This window comes from Oryctolagus cuniculus, chromosome 12, assembly GCF_051225735.1.
Source record: "Oryctolagus cuniculus isolate XC-2025 breed Fujian yellow rabbit chromosome 12, ASM5122573v1, whole genome shotgun sequence".
Lineage (NCBI taxonomy): Eukaryota > Metazoa > Chordata > Mammalia > Lagomorpha > Leporidae > Oryctolagus > Oryctolagus cuniculus.
In genome coordinates this window covers 66129546-66147854 of record NC_142878.1, presented here as the reverse complement: position 1 = coordinate 66147854, position 18309 = coordinate 66129546, and the positions used below count along the sequence as shown (strand labels likewise).

General features: G+C 38.1%; 1 protein-coding gene across 7 annotated transcripts in view; it reads left to right on the top strand.

Annotated features, from left to right (window-relative positions):
* Positions 1-18309, top strand: part of UBR1 (ubiquitin protein ligase E3 component n-recognin 1) — a 168872-nt gene that overhangs the window by 99324 nt on the left and 51239 nt on the right. For 5 of the 7 annotated variants that reach the window (XM_089310167.1, XM_070054074.2, XM_070054073.2 and 2 more), the window contains 7 exons: positions 541-640; positions 5076-5185; positions 6654-6740; positions 8223-8404; positions 13016-13221; positions 15774-15867; positions 16640-16789. In XM_089310167.1, coding sequence (XP_089166293.1) covers positions 541-640; positions 5076-5185; positions 6654-6740; positions 8223-8404; positions 13016-13221; positions 15774-15867; positions 16640-16789 — 929 coding nt within the window. Of the gene's footprint in view, positions 1-540; positions 641-5075; positions 5186-6653; positions 6741-8222; positions 8405-13015; positions 13222-15773; positions 15938-16639; positions 16790-18309 lie in introns of all 7 variants that reach the window. The other 2 variants (XR_016218058.1, XR_016218057.1) reach the window with 1 other exon arrangement.

Here is an 18309-nt window from a genome sequence, read left to right as displayed (position 1 = left end):
CATTCTTGATGTGTATTCTACTATATGGATATACTGTAATGCATTTAAGTAGTCAATTAATAAACATTCAGGTTGTTTATAGGTCTTTCCTGTAACATAGACCACTAAAATGAACATCCTTGTACAAATAACAAATAAGTGAATGTATCTCTCTTATTCTATTGCTAGCTCTATACCTTTACATTTTTTATAGATTTGTCAGATTGACCTCCAAAAATGTTATACCAGTTTACTTTCTATTACCAGTATGGTGAGAAGTACTATTTTCCAACACCTTTGCCAGTCCTGTATTTTACTAAACTTGAAAAATTTTCCCCCTCTAATAAGTGAAAAATAGGGTGATCTTGTTTCAAATCACTTTTCTTTACTTGAAGATGAGCATTTTTTCCTATGTATGTTCATCATTTATCTTTCTGTGGACTGCTTTTTTATAACCTTTACCCATTTTTACCTATCAAGTTGCCTATTTTCATAACTCCATTTAAAATATATTTACCTGAAGAAGCCCAATCTTAAGAGATTTCTTATTTTCTCCTTTAGGCATTTCATATTCTGGCATTGGGTTTACTAGAAGAGAAGCAGCAACTTCAGAAAGCTCCTGAAGAAGAAGTGGTATTTGACTTTTACCATAAGGCTTCAAGTATGTTTGAGTATCAGTTTCTCACACAGTTCCAGATGGCTACTCATTTATAATTGAAAGTTTAGTGCCTACAGAATTTTAGTCTGACAATCCTTGAAATGTAGAACAACCTGAAATTTTTTGTTTTTTTTTTTTCTAACATTTTAGTTTTTAATATTTTCCAAAGTACATATACATGTGTTTTTTTTAAACAAGAACCTTATTTTATTGACTCTAAGATTTAATTTATTTTGAATTAGATCATTATTTGATGTAACCTCTCCCCGCAAATACCAAACATGTATAGCACTGCCTCTGAGTTTGGGGAGATGATTTTGCCCTCCAAAGGACATTTGGCAATGTCTAGAAACATTTTTGTCACAACTGAGAAGAAGCTACTAGTTGAACATCCCTAATCCAAAAATGCAAAAATTTGAAATGCTTAAAATCCAAAATTTTTGAGAGCTGACATGACACCACAGGTGGAAAATTTCACACTATGAAATTCTCTCATGTACCAAATTATTAAAAATATTGTATGAAATTATTTCAGGCTTTGGTGTATATGAAACATTAATGAATTCTGTGTATATATTTGGCTCCCATTTCCAAAATTTTCTCAGTATGTCTGTGCAGTTATTCTAAGCCTGAAATCCAAAACACTTCTAAAGCCTGAAACCCAAAATCCCAAGCATTTCTAATAAGGGATACTCAGCCTTTACTGGTCTGTAGTGATTAACAGGCCAGGGGTGTTGCTAATTATCTGTTATATGCAGTATACAGCAGATAGCCCAACATGTCAGTAGTGCCAAGGTTGAGAACTCAAGAGGAGGTTGTCATAGGTTGGAAGATACGTCTGGGATATTAAAAGAATATTTGAAGGTATATGAAATATAGTAGTTCAGTTAGCTTGGAGTGAACTTAGGAGTTGTAAAGGAGCATTGGAAAATAATCCTGACATTGTATCTGAATCAGTTTTCTCAATTAAGTAATGACTATCAGATTATTTGAAGAAATTAATTTAAAGCAGTGTATGTCTCAGAGCTGGCCTTTGAGACCTCTCTGTCTATGCCTCACATTTGAGAAACTCTGCACTCTAATCACACTATTGATATGTCTATGCTAATTCTGATCTCAGGAAAAACACTGACTCAGCAAACATATGTATCTCTCATTGATCTTTTCTTAAGTCTTTTTTTTTGAAAATTGATTTATTTATTTGAGAAACAGTTACAGAAAGAGGGAGAGACAGAGAGGTCTTCCATCTGCTGGTTCACTCTCCAAGTGGCTGCAATGGTGAGAACTGTGCGGATACAAAGCCAGGAGCCAGGAGCTTCTTCTGGGTCTCCCATGTGGGTTCACGGGCCTAAGGACTTGGGCCATCTTCTGCTGCTTTCCCAGCCCATAAGCAGAGAGCTGGATCAGAAGTGGAACAGCCAGGACTCCAATCAGTGCCCATATGGGGTGCCGGCACTACAGGAGGAGGCTTAACCTACTATGCCACAGCATAGTTGTTCTGTGCCACTTGCTCCACAAAGCCCCCTCCCACAGTGCATTCAGTTTAAAACATTCTTTTCTTCTTTTGAACTTATTTAATGTATCATTTGTACAACTCTAACAATGTTTGTTTATTTCCATGATTTATTCTTTCTTGGTGTGGGATCTATGACTGGTTCAAATTTGTAACTATCAAAGGAGTTCCCCTTCCCCACTACAGTGTCTTGCACATCATAGGTGGTTAGTAATATTGTAGAATGAATAATTGAATGAAATATACATTGCTGGGGTCAGCAATGTGGTGTTGTGGCCAATTGGAGAGTGAACCAGACCAGTGGATGAAGACCTCTCTCTCTCTTTCTTCCTCTCCTCTCTCTGTGTAACTCTGACTTTCAAATAAATAAAAATAAATACATATATACACATTACTGTATTACTATAATTAAATATAGGCTACTCAAATTTTCCCTAGGCCTTTGCAGCCTTTCCTCACAGGGCTCATTTTTACATCTTTAATCATTTTAGTAGTTTTCCACATTGTCCTGTGTCAGTTTTTTTTTTTTTTTTTTAAGATTTATTCTTCCAGGTCTCCCACATGGGTACAGGGGCCCAAGCCCTTGGGACATCTGCTACTGCTTTCCCAGGCCATAGCAGAGAGACTGGATTGGAAATGGAGCAGCCAGGACTCAACCAGTGCCCATGTGGGATGCCAGCATTGCAGGTGGTGGCTTTACCTGCTACATCACGGCACCTGCCCCAGTAGAACAGAATTCTCTAACCTACCTACCCACTACTTTATAAAATACCATTTTATAAATTTCATTACACTTCAGATCATCCCCCTCCTAAGGCAGCTAGTGTTTGATCTCAGAACATTTTTATGTTAAGATTTCTTTATTTCTTTGAAAGGCAGAGCTACAGAGAAGGCAAAGAAAAGACAGAAAGATAGAGAGACATCTTCCATCTAGCGGTTCACTCCACAAGTGCCTGCACTAGTCAGGGCTGGGCCAAGCTGAAGCCAGGAGCCAGGAATTTTATTTGGGTCTCCTACATGTGTGACAGGGGCTCCTGTACTTGGGACATCATCTGCTGCCTTCTCAGACACCTTATCAGGGAGCTGAATCAGAAGTGGAACAGCCAGCACTCAAACTGACACTGTGAAATGGAATATTTAAAGCACCTTACATAGACAGAGTCTCCATTTCTTCTGAAGAAACAAGGGAAAATGAGGGTATAGATATATAGGCAGTAAGAAAATTTCTATTCATTGCCCACAAATCCCAATTACATTTCTGATGGTCATACTTTTTGCACACATGTATATATGTGTGTGTGTGTAGAGGAGAACTAGTGTAACAAAAATCATTAAAAATATGAATATCATATCAAAAGGAATTAAGAAAAAGATCAAAGAATTTTAAGGGGTTCTTTTAAAAGATAATGAAAAACAAAATTGTTAACCTTCTATTGCTATGGAGCCTAATGGCAGAAGAAAAGATTGTAGTCAATATCTTAGGAATATTCAGGGACTATATTTTAGATTAATTTGCTGGACTTTTGTTTTCTTTAAGTCTCCCCTTTTTTCTCAGCATGGGTCATAGGAATCAGTCATTGTTTGATAGTTGCTTTTTGCAAGTTTTTGGCTTTATTTTGGTTGTTAAGTAAGGAAATCTACCTTTATCTCAGTGATTCAAAATCATGATTCTCCAGTGAAATGTTCTAATTTAGGCCTTGCTAGCAGATGGGCTTCCACCTAAAATAAAACTTAACTCTCACCCACTCGTTTTCTGTTTAAATCCTCCTTCATAGTAGAATGAAAGGTTCGGAGTTGAAATCTTCCTTGCAGTTCCTGTGATTACTTATTCCAGATATGAAATCCTTAACTGACCTGCAAGTGCAAGAGCCTTCAATACCCAGTCCTACAGCTGTCAGACTTCTTGCCAGAGCCTGGTGGCTCTCAGTGTCCAACTGTTGGGCTGAGGGCAGCAGATACTTAGTGCCACATGGTCCATTGCCAGTTGCACAGGAGTGATACCACTGTCAGCAGCCATGGCAATGCAGCCTAGCTAATATATTTTTTAATTCCCTATAACAGACCTTTTACTGCATGATTTCCCTCCTGAATGACAGGTGATCTGTCTTGCACTATTTTTAATTTTGAAGAATAGGATAGATTTAGATTAGATTTCTATTAAATGCTACCTGATTCCAGTTATATTGATTACAAAACTAATAGATGAAAAACATTTCCTTTTAAGTTTTTTTTTTTTAATTTTATTTATTTGAAAGGCAGTTAGAGAGAGGCAGAGGCAGAGAGCTAGAGCTGGACCAATCTGAAGCCAGGAGCTTCCTCCAGGTCTCCTACACGGGTGCAGGGGCCCAAAGACTTGGGCCATCTTCCACTGCTTTCCCAGGCCATAACAGAGAGCTGGATCAGAAGTGGAGCGGCTGGGACTCAAACCGGTGACCATATGGAATGCCGGCACTGCAGATGGCAGTTTTACCCATTACTCCACAGTGCTGCCACCCACTCTGCCCCCCTTTTTTAGTTTATACACTGTGTTTTTTAGATCCATGAAGACATCATAAACCTGTTTTTTTATGGATATATCACATCCCATTTTGATAATTTGGGAAGTTTTTTCTTACTAAGGACAAGGAACTAAGTGGAAGAGAGACGAGACAGATCATTACAGGTTATTTTTACTTAGCACTGCTGCTAGTGGAAGATATAGGAGAGAGTCAAAGTAATTCAAGTTTTTCTCTTTTAATTTAACCCTTAATAAATACAGTTGTAACTCAGTACTTAATGTACTTGTGATTCTTTTGTTGAAAAATTAATATAGTTAAGGGATTGATTCTTAAAATTCAGTTATCAATGTGAATAATAAGCACTTTAATTTGTACTTCATTATGAAAGTATTTATGTTTATTGTTTGTAATTTTGTGTTTAAAAAAGGATTGGGGAGTTCATCCATGAATGCTCAGAATATACAAATGCTTTTGGAAAAACTCAAAGGAATTCCCCAGTTAGAAGGCCAGAAGGACATGATAACATGGATACTCCAGGTAAATTAGAACAGTAAACTGATCACATCTTTATTTAAATACAATCACATGTTGCTTAATGACAGGCATATATTCTGAGAAATGCATTGTTAGGCAATTTTATCATTCTGTTGAATTTCGTAGAGTAGACTTACACAAATGTAGATGATGTAGGTCAATCCTTGCACATGTCTGGTAGTGTGATCAAGAAACATTATAAATGTGAGATGTCTGGGACTATTGCTGGCATAACATTGCATAATGTTTTATAATAAAATCTTTAAAAATTATTTTATTGTCATAACTCTTTGAACTTTTATGTTACATTTCAGGTTTGTTTTTTTTTTTAAGACAGAGACCAAGACATAAAGAGATCTTCCATCATCTGGTTCACTCCTTTCCCAGATGCATACAACAGCTGGTGGGAGTTAGGAATTCAATTTGGGTTCCCAGTGTGGATAGCGGGTCCCAAGTACTTGAGCCACCCCTTTCTGCCTCTTAAGGTGCACATTAGCAGGAAGATGTAACAGAAAGCAGAGTGGGACTCTGGTATATGGAAAATAGGAATCTCATGAAACATCTCAACTGTTGTGTTAAATGCCCACCTCATTTTTTTAAAACAAGATTTATTTTTTATTTATTTGAAAGACAGAGTTAGAGAGAGAGGAAGAAACAGCCACAACAGCTTGGGCTGTGCCAGCCAAAGCCAGGAGTCTGGAGCTTCTTCCCGGTCTCCCACATGGATGCAGGGGCCCAAGCACTTGGGCCATCTTGTGCTGCTTTCTTAGGTGAAGTAACAGGTAGCTGGATAGGAAGTAGATCAGCCACGTCTCGAACCAGCTCCCATAAGCGATGCCAGCATTGCAGACAGCAGGTTAACCTGCTTTGCCACAGTGCCAGCCCCTTAATTTTTTCTAATGAGTAGTAAGAATATACTCTAAAATGCTAAAAAAAAATTATAGTACAATAAATACATAAAACATTAATATAGGCACTGGCCCTGTGACACAGTGGGTTCAAGCCCTAGCCTGCAGTGCCAGCATCGCATAGGGGAGCTGGTTAGAGTTCTGGCTGCTCTATTTCCAGTCCAGCTCCCTGCTAATGTGCCTGGGAAAGCAGCAGAGGATAATCCAAGTCGTTGGGCCCCTGCACCTACATGGGAGACCCAGGAGAAGCTCATGGCGCCTGTCTTCAGATTGGTTCAGATTGGCTCAGCTCTGGCTGTTGCGGCCATTTGGGGAGTGAGCCAGTGGATGGAAGACCTCTCTTCTCTCTCTGTACCTCTCTCTGTAATTCTGTCTTTGAAATAAATAAATCTTTTAAAAAAAATATAGTTGTTACTTACCAAGTATTATGTATTACACATAGTCATACATGCTGTCCAGTTGTATAATGTACATAATGTTGAAATAATTTAAGTCAAAGACCTCTGGAGACATAATGACCAAATCAAATTAGTGATTTTTAACATTTCATTTGTTTTTCACAGATGTTTGACACAGTAAAGCGATTAAGAGAAAAATCTTGCTTAATTGTAGCAACTACATCAGGATTAGAATCCATTAAGAATGATGAGGTAATAACAGTGTAATGATAGTGATATTCATCTCTGACTTTGAACTTCACTGCTTTAAGGAAGAGCTGCTTTTTGTTAGGAGGAGCCTATTTATTTTAAAGTGTGATATCTGTCCATGTTTTATTCATTACACTTCTGTACTAGTGATTAATGATACTTGACAGATAGCTATTGGGTACAATGTATGCATTTTACAAAGGCAGAGGAAATTGATGTGTAGTGGAGCTCTATTAGAAATACCATATTTTATTGCTTCTTGACCTTTTGGCTAAGATCAAATATAGAAATACCATATTTTATTAATTTTTAATATATTTTAATGTCTGAAATTGGGATATGTCTCACCATTGGTGGTTTATTGTAGTTTGGCCAATATACTTTTTGTTAGAGGAATATAAATATTCTTTTTTTTTTTAAGATTTTTATTTATTTATTTGACAGGTAGAGTTACAGACAGTGAGAGAGAGAGGGAGAGAGAAAGAGAGAAAGGTCTTCCTTCCGTTGGTTCACCCCCCAAGTTGCTGCTACGGCTGGCGCGCTGCGCCGATCCAAAGCCAGGAGCCAGGTGCTTCCTCCTCGTATCCCACGCGGGTGCAGGGCCCAAGCACTTGGGCCATCCTCCACTGCCTTCCCAAGCCACAGCAGAGAGCTGGACTGGAAGAAGGGCAGCCGGGACAGAATCTGGCACCCATATGGGATGCCAGCGCTGCAGGTGGAGGATTAGCCAAGTGAGCCACGGCACCGGGCCCAATTATTCATTTTTGATTCAATAAAATGTAATAATATTTGGGTTATTTCCATATGTAATGAATCAGCTTTTCATAATCTGGTATTTAATTATTAGACTATTGCTTGTAATTAAAAATTGTCCTTCCTAAAAGAAAAATACACTGCACTGGCAGAATAGAAGATAAAAAGGCACAAAATAATACCAGTAACATTGTTGATGTTCTCAGTCTTAGCAATATATTTGTGAGCCTTAGATGTCATCAAGTTGGTTTAGATTGATTAAATGTCAGTAATTAAGTCATTGGGAAATGATTTTAAAATTTTGTTTAAATGAACTTTCTTGATATACTTCCATTAAATATAAAAGGCAGTTTATTGGATTTTTATGGTGGTTGGCCTTTTACTTTAAGTAATTGGGATAATCAGAAGAGCAATTAGTTGTATGATGTGATGGAACTTTTAAAGCTAATTTTGAAACATTAAGTTGAATCTAGGCCTTAAGTGATTATCAAGTTTTTCAGAATCTCACTCAGGATTTTTTTATAATTGAACAGTATACAGATAAGCACTCTCAATCCGAAAATTCGAGATCGGAAATGCTCTGGAATCCAAAACTGATAATTAATGCAAATATTCCTAAACCTGAAATCTGAAACACTTCTAGTCCCAACCATTTTGGATAAGGCATACTCAACATATATGTATATTTTTAGCAGTATATCTTACCTACTTTTGTGGTTTCTTAATACCTAGATTACTCATGATAAAGAAAAAGCAGAACGGAAAAGAAAAGCTGAAGCTGCTAGGCTGCATCGCCAGAAGATCATGGCTCAGATGTCTGCCCTACAGAAAAACTTCATTGAAACTCATAAACTAATGTATGACAATACATCTGAAATGCATGGCAAAGAGGATTCTACTATGGAGGAAGAGAGGTGAAACAAAGCAAAACCAGAAAATAACTTAGTTTTTAAAGGAAACATTAAATATTCACTTTAAGTCATTCTTTTCTAAAATGTATCTTATGATAAGAGAAATTGAACTTCTTTTTTAGCTGGAAAGGTGAAATTATTGAATATAAATTTATATTTATAAAGGGTTCAAGTGTGCAATTAAGTTTTATTGGGAAGCTTTATGCACACAGAGATACAAAGATGAGTAGGTGGAAACCAGAAAAATAGAAATGTTCCCATTATTTTGTATTACATGCATATTTTTAGCTACACGTACACACAAGAGTTTACATACTTCACATCATTTTTATGATGTCTAAGAAAAATGACTGTAGTTATTGCAGATTGAAAACAAATTCTTCACCTGAAAAAGGTTTTCCCTACTGTAGATATTATCTGCTAACAATATACTATTTAGAAAGTAATGAGAGGCTATTGACTCTCAAAATAAGACGTAAGCAAAGTTATACTCAGAGTTAATTAATGACTTTAGTGCTTTCATTATTTAATATTTTATTGCTTAATTGATTGGACATATAGTTTATGGCTGTGGTTTTTTTTTTTTTTAATTCAGATAATTTAGGAAGTTCCCTGTGGCCATTCTCTACATTCCTATTCTTTAGCCACAAATAACCATAGTTAGAAACAACCACTGTTCTAGGCCTCTTTCTATACACTTATAAACAAAGTTACATAAAGAAATAATGAGGCTTATTTTTTTGCTTTTTATTAGTTTGTTTTGATTTCACCATAAACTTTTTTTAATATTTATTTATTTATTTGAAAGATTTACAGAGAAAGAGGGAGAGACAGAGAAAGAGATCACTCACCCACAGGTTCACTCCCCAAATGGCTGCAATGGCCAGGGCTGGGCCAGCCAAAGCTAGGAGCCCAGAGCTTCTTCTGGGTCTCCCACGTGGGTACAGGGGCCCAAGGACTTGGGCCATCTTCTGCTGCTTTCCCAGGCACATTAGCAGGGAGCTGGATTGGAAGTGGAACAGCTGGGACTTGAACTGGCACCCATATAGGATGCCGACGTTGCAGACAGAGGCTTAAACTGCTAAGCTGCAGCACTGTCCCATAAACTTTGTCTTGTAGCCTGCATTTTCAATGTCTTACCAGTACATACACACATATACAAATGAGAGGGCTTCAAAAAATTCATGGGAAATGCATATTACCTTTTAAATTCATTTTTCCATGAATTTTTGAAACTCTTGTGTATCTATAGTATAGATTCTACATCATTCCCTGTGACTGCTGCATATTCTTCCTTAGTAGGGAAATTTAATATTCTATTTTGAACATTTAGGTAGCTTGTATTATTCTCTCATTATAGTTATATCATAATATTTTGTATGTGCTCCCTGTGGATTTGTGCAAGTACTTCTGAAAGGTGGAATCCTGTAAGTGAAATGCTGGGGCAAAATTTTAATAGATATGACCATGTTGTCCTACAAAATGGCTTTCCTGGTTTCTATACCTAAGCATATACCAGAGTGCCTATTTACTTCATTCTCACCAAAGCTTAACTATTATCAATAATTGAAAACATTTGTGGCATGGCAGGTAAAGCCACCACCTGCAGTGCCGGCATCCCATATGAGTGCTGGTTGAGTCCTGGCTGCTCCACTTCTGATCAAGCCCCCTGCTGATGCACCTGGGAAAGCAGCAGAAGATGGCCCAAATTCTTGGGCTCCTGCACCTGCGTAGGAGACCTGGAAGAAGCTCCAGGCTCTTGGCTTTGGATTGCCCAGCTCCGGCAGCTGCAGCCATTTGGGGAGATAACCAGTGATGGAAGAGAGCTCACTCTCTTGCGCGCGCTCTCTCTCTCTCTCTCTCTTTCTCTCTTTCTTTCTCTTTCTTTCTTCCTCTTCCTCTTCCTTTCTGTAACTCTGCCTTTCAAATAAATAAATCTAAAGAAAAATTTGGTATCAAAATTATAAATTTATGCCAGTTTGACTCAATTTCTCTCATTGCTAATTATTCCTAGTTTGAGTATCTTCTCATAAAATTCTTCACTGACCATTCACATTTTATCATCTGGAAATTGCCTGTTGTTACCCTTTGCTCATCTCTGTTGGGTGCTTTGCTCTTAATAATTTATGGCAGTCCTTTAATATTATGGATACTTAACTTTGTTACATATGTCTCCCATATTTTTCCCTATTTCCTTAACATTAATTATGGAGCTTAGCCATGCAGAAGTTTCATTGTTGATGAAGATGTATTTATCAGTCTTTTAGATTTTTTTTAAAAAAGATTTTATTTGGGAGGAGAGTTAAAGACACAGGGAGAGACAGAGAGAAAAGTCACCCATCCTCTGGTTCACTCCCCAAATGGCTGCAGTGGCCAGAGCTGGGCCAGCATGAAGCCATTAGCCAGGAGCTTCTTCTGGGTCTCCCACTTGGGTGCAAAGGCCCAAGCACTTGGGTCATCTTCCAGTGCTTTCCCAGGCCATAGCAGAGAGCTGGATAGGAAGAGGAGCTGCCAGGACATGAACTGGCGCCCATATGGGATGTCTGCGCCACAGGTGGAGGCTTAACCTACTACACCATGGCACTGGTCCCTAGACTTTTAATTATATATATCTTTTTAAGATAGTGTTTCCTTTTAAAAATCAAATCTGAAGTTCCACTTTAGCATCAGGTAAGATCCTGGACCCCTTTTTGTTCTTCCTCAGAGATTCTCTGGTTGTAAGTTTTTTATACACACACACACACACACACACACACGATGAGTGTCTGAATTGTTAGTATACTATTACATGCAAATACTTTCACTACAATAATTAGTTATCCATCATTTTTATTTGTATATATGGTATTATGTACATATCATTCTTAAACTTTCCATTTCCCCTAAGTAGTGTCTTGAAAGTTGATGTATGTTCTTACATCAAAATGAGCTCTGTATTTCTCAGTCTTGGCATTTTGGGAAGCAATTCTTTTCTTTTTTTTTTATTTTTTTTTTATTTTTTTATTTTTTTGACAGGCAGAGTGGACAGTGAGAGAGAGAGACAGAGAGAATGGTCTTCCTTTGCCGTTGGTTCACCCTCCAATGGCCACCGCGGCCGGCGCGCTGCGGCCGGCGCACCGCGCTGATCCGATGGCAGGAGCCAGGAGCCAGGTGCTTTTCCTGGTCTCCCATGGGGTGCAGGGCCCAAGCACCTGGGCCATCCTCCACTGCACTCCCTGGCCACAGCAGAGGGCTGGCCTGGAAGAGGGGCAACCGGGACAGAATCCGGCGCCCCGACCGGGACTAGAACCTGGTGTGCCGGCGCCGCTAGGCGGAGGATTAGCCTATTGAGCCGCGGCGCCGGCTCGGGAAGCAATTCTTTTCAAGAAGGACTCTCTCCCAAATTGCAGGACATTTAGTATGCTGTGTCCCACTAGTTCTAATGACAACCCAAAAGTCAACTTCACCCACATGTTTATTTTTGATGTCTCCTAGGAGGTGGTACCACACCTTGTTGAGACCACCTTTTAAAAACTGCATTGCTTTTAATATTATGTAAATTCATTTGCATTAATGATGAACATTTATTTTCAGTTTGTTGAATGATATAGCGTATTTCAGGGAGCTTCTTGTATAGTTGGTAAAGCAACATTACAGAGTAATTTAGAGCATGTGAGGCCAAATCACTTGGGTTAATTTTTGGATTTGCTACTGAGTAGTGAGAAGTCATTTGTTAAATCTCTTACTATCTCTGGACCTCAGTCTCTTCACCTGAAAAAAATGGAGGTAATACCTACCTCATAGGGTTGTTGCACGGATTAAATAAATAAACAAGTTATAAAGTATTTGAAACAGTAACTAACACACAATCAACATGTTATAAATATTTGCTTATCTATATTATTATTGCCCACATCTATAAATCCTAGGGTTTGTTAGATCAATAAGAATAGATTCTAAGAACTGCTAAGTCATTGAGGCAAAGTTTTTTTAGTTTTAATAGCCATCAAAATAGAACAGAAACCAAAATACCTGATGAGAAGGAATGGATAAAACTCCTGTGACACATGCAGTACGATTACTGTCCAGCCATTTAAACATGTTTCTGAGGAAATTTTAATGACCTGATAAAATAGCAAAGACATAAGTGAGTAAAGCAGGATATAACCGAATAAATCTGTGTATGTAACATGATCTCATTTATGTAAAAATGTACATTACAAATAGACTGGAAGGAAATATTCAGGGATTCTAATGATTATCTCTAGGTTTTTGGGAGTATAATGCTTTTTATTTCCTTTATACTTTACTAGATTTTCCAGAGTATCTTCAGTAAATATGTATTGCTTTTATATTCAGAAAAAACACCTCAGCTTGTGGGTATCGTAAATTAAATATAATATACATTCCATTTTATGATTTGCTCTTTTTAAATAGTTAGTAATATGAAATGTATTTTCTAGTAGTGAATTAACTGATATAAGCCAGAAAGGTCCAAAGGGAGCTTTTAAGATATTGCTAAATATTTTTATTTTTTATTCTTAAAATTCATACCTATACCTGCTTAAATTTACCAAAATATAAAGATAAGTGACCAAAACCTGTGTCTTCATTTCTGGTCGTTTCTTTTGGTAGCACCCCAGCAGTCAGTGACTACTCTAGAGTTGCTCTGGGTCCTAAACGGGGTCCGTCTGTTACTGAAAAGGAGGTGCTGACATGCATCCTCTGCCAAGAAGAACAAGAGGTGAAAATAGAAAATAATGCCATGGTTTTCTCGGCCTGTGTCCAGAAATCTACTGCCTTAACCCAGCACAGGGGGAAACCCAGAGAACTCTCGGGGGGTATGTATTGTTCAGTCATATCTTTGTGAGCATTTCTTTTCATACCTTGTAATTAGAATTAATTACTATTTGCAAGAAGTTTGGAAATGAGGCCTTATTTAGTCTAATTTGGTCAGATCACTTAGCCCACATGTAAAATAGACCCCAGCTTTTTATACGCCATGTTGGCTGCTTTGTTTTGTTAGCTCATTACTTTTTCTCTATTTTTCTTTTTTTCTTCCTCTGAACCATGAAGTATGTTGCAGGCATCATGATGATTTATCCCTAAAATTTCCATATGCATTTTTTGTAAAAAATTTATTTGAAAGGCAGAGTTAGAGGCAAAGGCAGAGAGAGAGAAGTCTTCCATCCGCTGGTTCACTCCCCAAATGGCTGCAAGGAGCCAGGAGCGTCTTCTGGGTCTCTTGCGCGAATGCAGGGTCCCAAGGACTTGGGCCATCTTCCTGTGCTTTCCCAGGCCATAGCAGAGAGCTGGATCGGAAGAGGAGCAGCCAGGACTCGAACTGGCACCCATATGGGATGCTGGCACTGCAGGCGGCAGCTTTACCCGCTATGCCACAATACCAGCCCCGTCCACATGCATTTTCTAAAACTAAGGACAGTCTATTAGATATTTGCCATAATATTATCATATTTAAGAAAGTTACTGATAATTAGGAATATCATTTACTATAAAATACACATTTACAAAGTGGTTCTCAAAATTGCTTTAATGACTAGACTTTTTTTTAAAGATTTATCTATTTATTTGAAAGACAGAGTTATAGAGAGGCAGAGATAGAGAGAGATCTTCCTTTGCTGATTCACTCCCAAAATGGCCACAGTGGCTGGAGCTGGGCCGATCTGAAGCCAGGAGCCAGAAGCTTCTTCCTGGTCTCTCTCCGTGGGTGCAGGGGCCCAAGGATTTGGGCCATCTTCTGCTGCTTTCCCAGGTGCATCAGCAGGGAGTTGAAACAGAAGTGGAGCAGCTGGGATTCAAATTGGCATCTGTATGGGATGTCAGCACTGCAAGCAGTGGCTTTACCCACTACGCCACGGTGCCAGCCCCATAGACTTTTCTTTTAAACTCAGAATCCAAACATGTTGCTTTGATTATGTTTATTTTAGTGTGTTTTAATCTAGGAAAGTTCCTTGACTTTCTCTCTTTTTTCTCATAATACCATGTTTGGAGAATGCAGGCAAGTTGTCTTGTGCATTGTTTCACATTGTGAATTTGATTGCTGCCTCATTACTAGATTCATGTTAAACATTTTCTTGTCAAGAATACTAATTAGATGAAAGATTGTTTTCCTTATGTCACATCAGATGTTAGCTGTTTTATTTTAAAATACTCTTGACTAATAATGATAATAAAGGCTAACATTTATTGAATACTTAACATATGCAAATCACTTTTTAAGCGATTTATATATATTTGCTTAGTTAATCCTTACAAAAGCTCTAGGAGTTAGATAGCAATATTGGCTCCATTTTTACCAGTGAGGGGGCTGAGGCACAGAGAAGTTAAGTAACTTAGCCAAAGCTATGAGTTAGAAATGATAAAACTAGAACTTGAAATCCCTAATCTATGCTTTTTTCTGCTAAGTTATAATGCAGTATGTTTATCACCCCATTCAAATATTCTTAAAAGGATAAAAGTAAATTGTGTTTAAATCATAAAAAATCACTTCAGCAACCAAAATAATGTAGCTTAAATTTAATGTTCAGAATTAAAATCTTGATAAAAGATTTAATTGTCATTAATCAATCATACTAATTTTGGAATTATTCCTGAGAGTTTAGATTTAAATATTCCCCCTTTTTGTTGCTTTTTATTTTATTTTTTTTTTATTTGAAAGAGTTACAGAGAGAGGTAGAGACAGAGAGAGAGGTCTTCCATCTGTTGGTTCACTCCCCAGCTGGCTGCAACTGCCGGAGCTGCGCCCATCCGAAGGCAGGAGCTAGGAGCTTCCTCTGGTCTTCCATGTGTTTGCAGGGGCCCAGGGACCTGGGCCATCTTCCGTTGTTTTCCTAGGGCATAGCAGAGAGCTGAATCAGAAGAGGAGCAGCCAAGACTCAAATCGTGCCCATATGAGATGCCGGTGCTTTAGGCCAGGGCTTTTTTTTAAATTTTTTAAATTTTATTTATTTTTTTGACTGGCAGAGTTAGACAGTGAGAGAGACAGAGAGAAAGGTCTTCCTTCCGTTGGTTCACCCCCCAGATGGCAGCTACAGCCCATGCGCTGCGCCAATCTGAAGCCAGGATCCAGGTGCTTCCTCCTGGTCTCCCAAGCGGGTGCAGGGACCCAAGGACTTGGGCCATCCTCCACTTAGGCCAGGGCTTTAACCCACTGGGCGACAGTGCTGGCCCAGTCCCTTTTTGTTGCTTTTAAAAACATAGATCCTGCTGTCATGTTGTTGTGACACTTTATTTTTTCTAAGAAGGTTGTGATTAGAATTTTAGATCTGATATCCTCTCATTCTCTCTCTCCCTCTCTCTCTTTCCCTCTCCTTTTTATTATAACTTTGCAAGAGATAAACACGTACTTCCTATTTTTGTCTTCCTGTACCAGAAACCCTGGACCCACTTTTCATGGATCCAGACTTGGCCTATGGAACTTACACAGGAAGCTGTGGTCATGTAATGCATGCAGTGTGCTGGCAGAAGTAAGTTGTCCTTCTGGCATGTTCTTGACAGAGACTAGGAACACTGATGTTCACTAAAGGCCACAAAAAGGCATGTTTTCCATGTCTTCTTTCCTTTTTTCTTATTTGAATAATTGAAGCGGTTTCAATTGCTGATTGTATTTGCATGATACGAATTATTGTCAGCTTTAGAGATTGGAGTATAAAGTTACCAACTTGAGGTTTTCACTATTCCTTTGGGCTTGTTCTATACAAACTAATCAATTGCTCTTCATCAGTATTCACAGAAATGAAGCAATAATCTTTACCATTTCCCTCAAAACACACAGTGAAATGCAACTTTGAGAAAGTAGATAATACATTTTAGTTCTTTCTCTGGAGATAAGATTTCAGAAATGTAATTCCTGAGAAATATTTTGTATAGCATTTACCTGTTTAGCATTGGATTAAAATACATAATTTTCCTGTGATAGCCCTTTCTACCTCAGTTGTTCATTAGAAACTATGGGAAGTGGTGTCCTCATTGCACCTGCATCCTGTTGAGGCAAGAAATGTGTTATGATTCAGTAAATTTACTTTAAATTTGTATCAGTTCTGAGATACATTCCAGTATCTCCCCCTTTTCCCCAAAATGGACAGCCTGTTCTTTCTGTAATCATAACATGTATATTTTTGTATGTAGGTTCTAAAAATGTTTTCTTCTGATGGGAGGGGGACAGAAATTCCAGATATTTAAATGTGGATTAAAGATAAATCTGTAGTTCTAAGTGGACATGTGTTTTGAATTTTACAGGTATTTTGAAGCTGTACAGCTGAGCTCTCAGCAACGCATCCATGTTGATCTTTTTGACTTAGAGAGTGGAGAATATCTTTGCCCTCTGTGCAAGTCTTTGTGCAATACTGTGATCCCGATTATACCTTTGCAACCTCAAAAAATAAACAGGTATGTTTTAACTTGTATTTTGGTTAATTTTTAGGGAATTCTTTTTAATCCTTTAATTTTACCTATTTTTGTTAGATACTGGTTTCTTTTTTACTCTTCAAAGGAATTAACACTCTTTTATTTCATAATTTATATCATACTATAAACTATGATTTAAAGTCCAGTGTTTGGTCTCAGAGGATTTGAGTGCTCCTTTACTTGAGTCTGGATGTTGTCCATATATCTTCCACCAAAGACCACTGAAGCAGTGGAACTCTAACCTCTTAACACTTATGGAAGAAAATAAGATGCAAAAAAATTCATTCCTTTTGTATGCCCTTTGCCACCATCACAGTTGCTATTTGGAGTTTGATAGTGCTTAAGGTCTTTGTGAGCTTTTTAAAATTACATTTTTCTCAAGATCCAAATGGTAATATTAACTATAAAAATAATAAAAACAAAAAAAATCATTTTTCTAACAACTAGGGTGCTTAATTATATATTTCTATATTCTCAGTGTTCTCTGTGGTAACAGTACTATTTGTTATTATTTCAGTTTCTTTAAAACTTAGTGAATTTGTAATTATAAACCCAAGTATTGCTACAGAAAATTGTTTTGTTGGTTAAAAAATACTTTTAATATGTTCCTGTAACTAAAGTTCAAAGTTGATAGGTTTGCAAGATCAGTAATTAGTTTATCTCTGCTATTCTGTGTCATTGCAAAATCTGATTTGGAAATTGCCTTGTTCAGCATATTGGTACATAGAAAATTGTTGTATAGGAAGATCAGGTAGCATCAGAAAAATTTATTGAGTAACTAATACTGTATTCTAGGCACTCTGCTAAGTACTTCCTAAATTATCTTACTTAATGCTAGCAATAGTGTAATGAAGTAGGTACTGTTATATCCATTTAAAGAGAGGGTGAAAATTGCAGCCCAGCATTAAGATAGCACTTAGGATTAGGATGCCCACATCGCATATTGGAGTGTCTGAGTTCGAGTTCCTGCTCCACTTCTTGCTCTTGCATGCCGTGGAAGGCAACAGGTGATGGCTTAAGTTGTTAGGTCCCTGCTACCTACATGGGAGACCTGGATAGAATTACAGGCACCTAGCTTTGCCGTGGCCCAACCCCTGTTCTTGTGAGTATTTGAGGAATGAACTAGTGGAAGGGAGATCCCTCTATCTGTCTCAATCTTTGTCTCTGTCTCTGTCTGTTACTCTGCCTTTAAGTTAAGTGAAATAGGGGCTGGCGCTGTGGTATAGCAAGTAAAGCCACCACCTGTAGTACTAGCATCCCATATGGGCACCAGTTCGAGTCCCAGCTGCCCCACTTCCAATCCAGCTCTCTGCTATGACCTGGGAAAGCAGTAGAAGATGGCCCAAGTCCTTGGGCCCCTACACCCACGTGGGAGACCCAGGAGAAGCTCTGGATCAGCACAGCTCTGGCTGTTGCAGCCAATTGGGGAGTGAACCAGCAGATGGAAGACCTGCCTGTCTGTCTGTCTGTCTGTCTCTCTCTCTCTCTCTGCCTCTTTATAA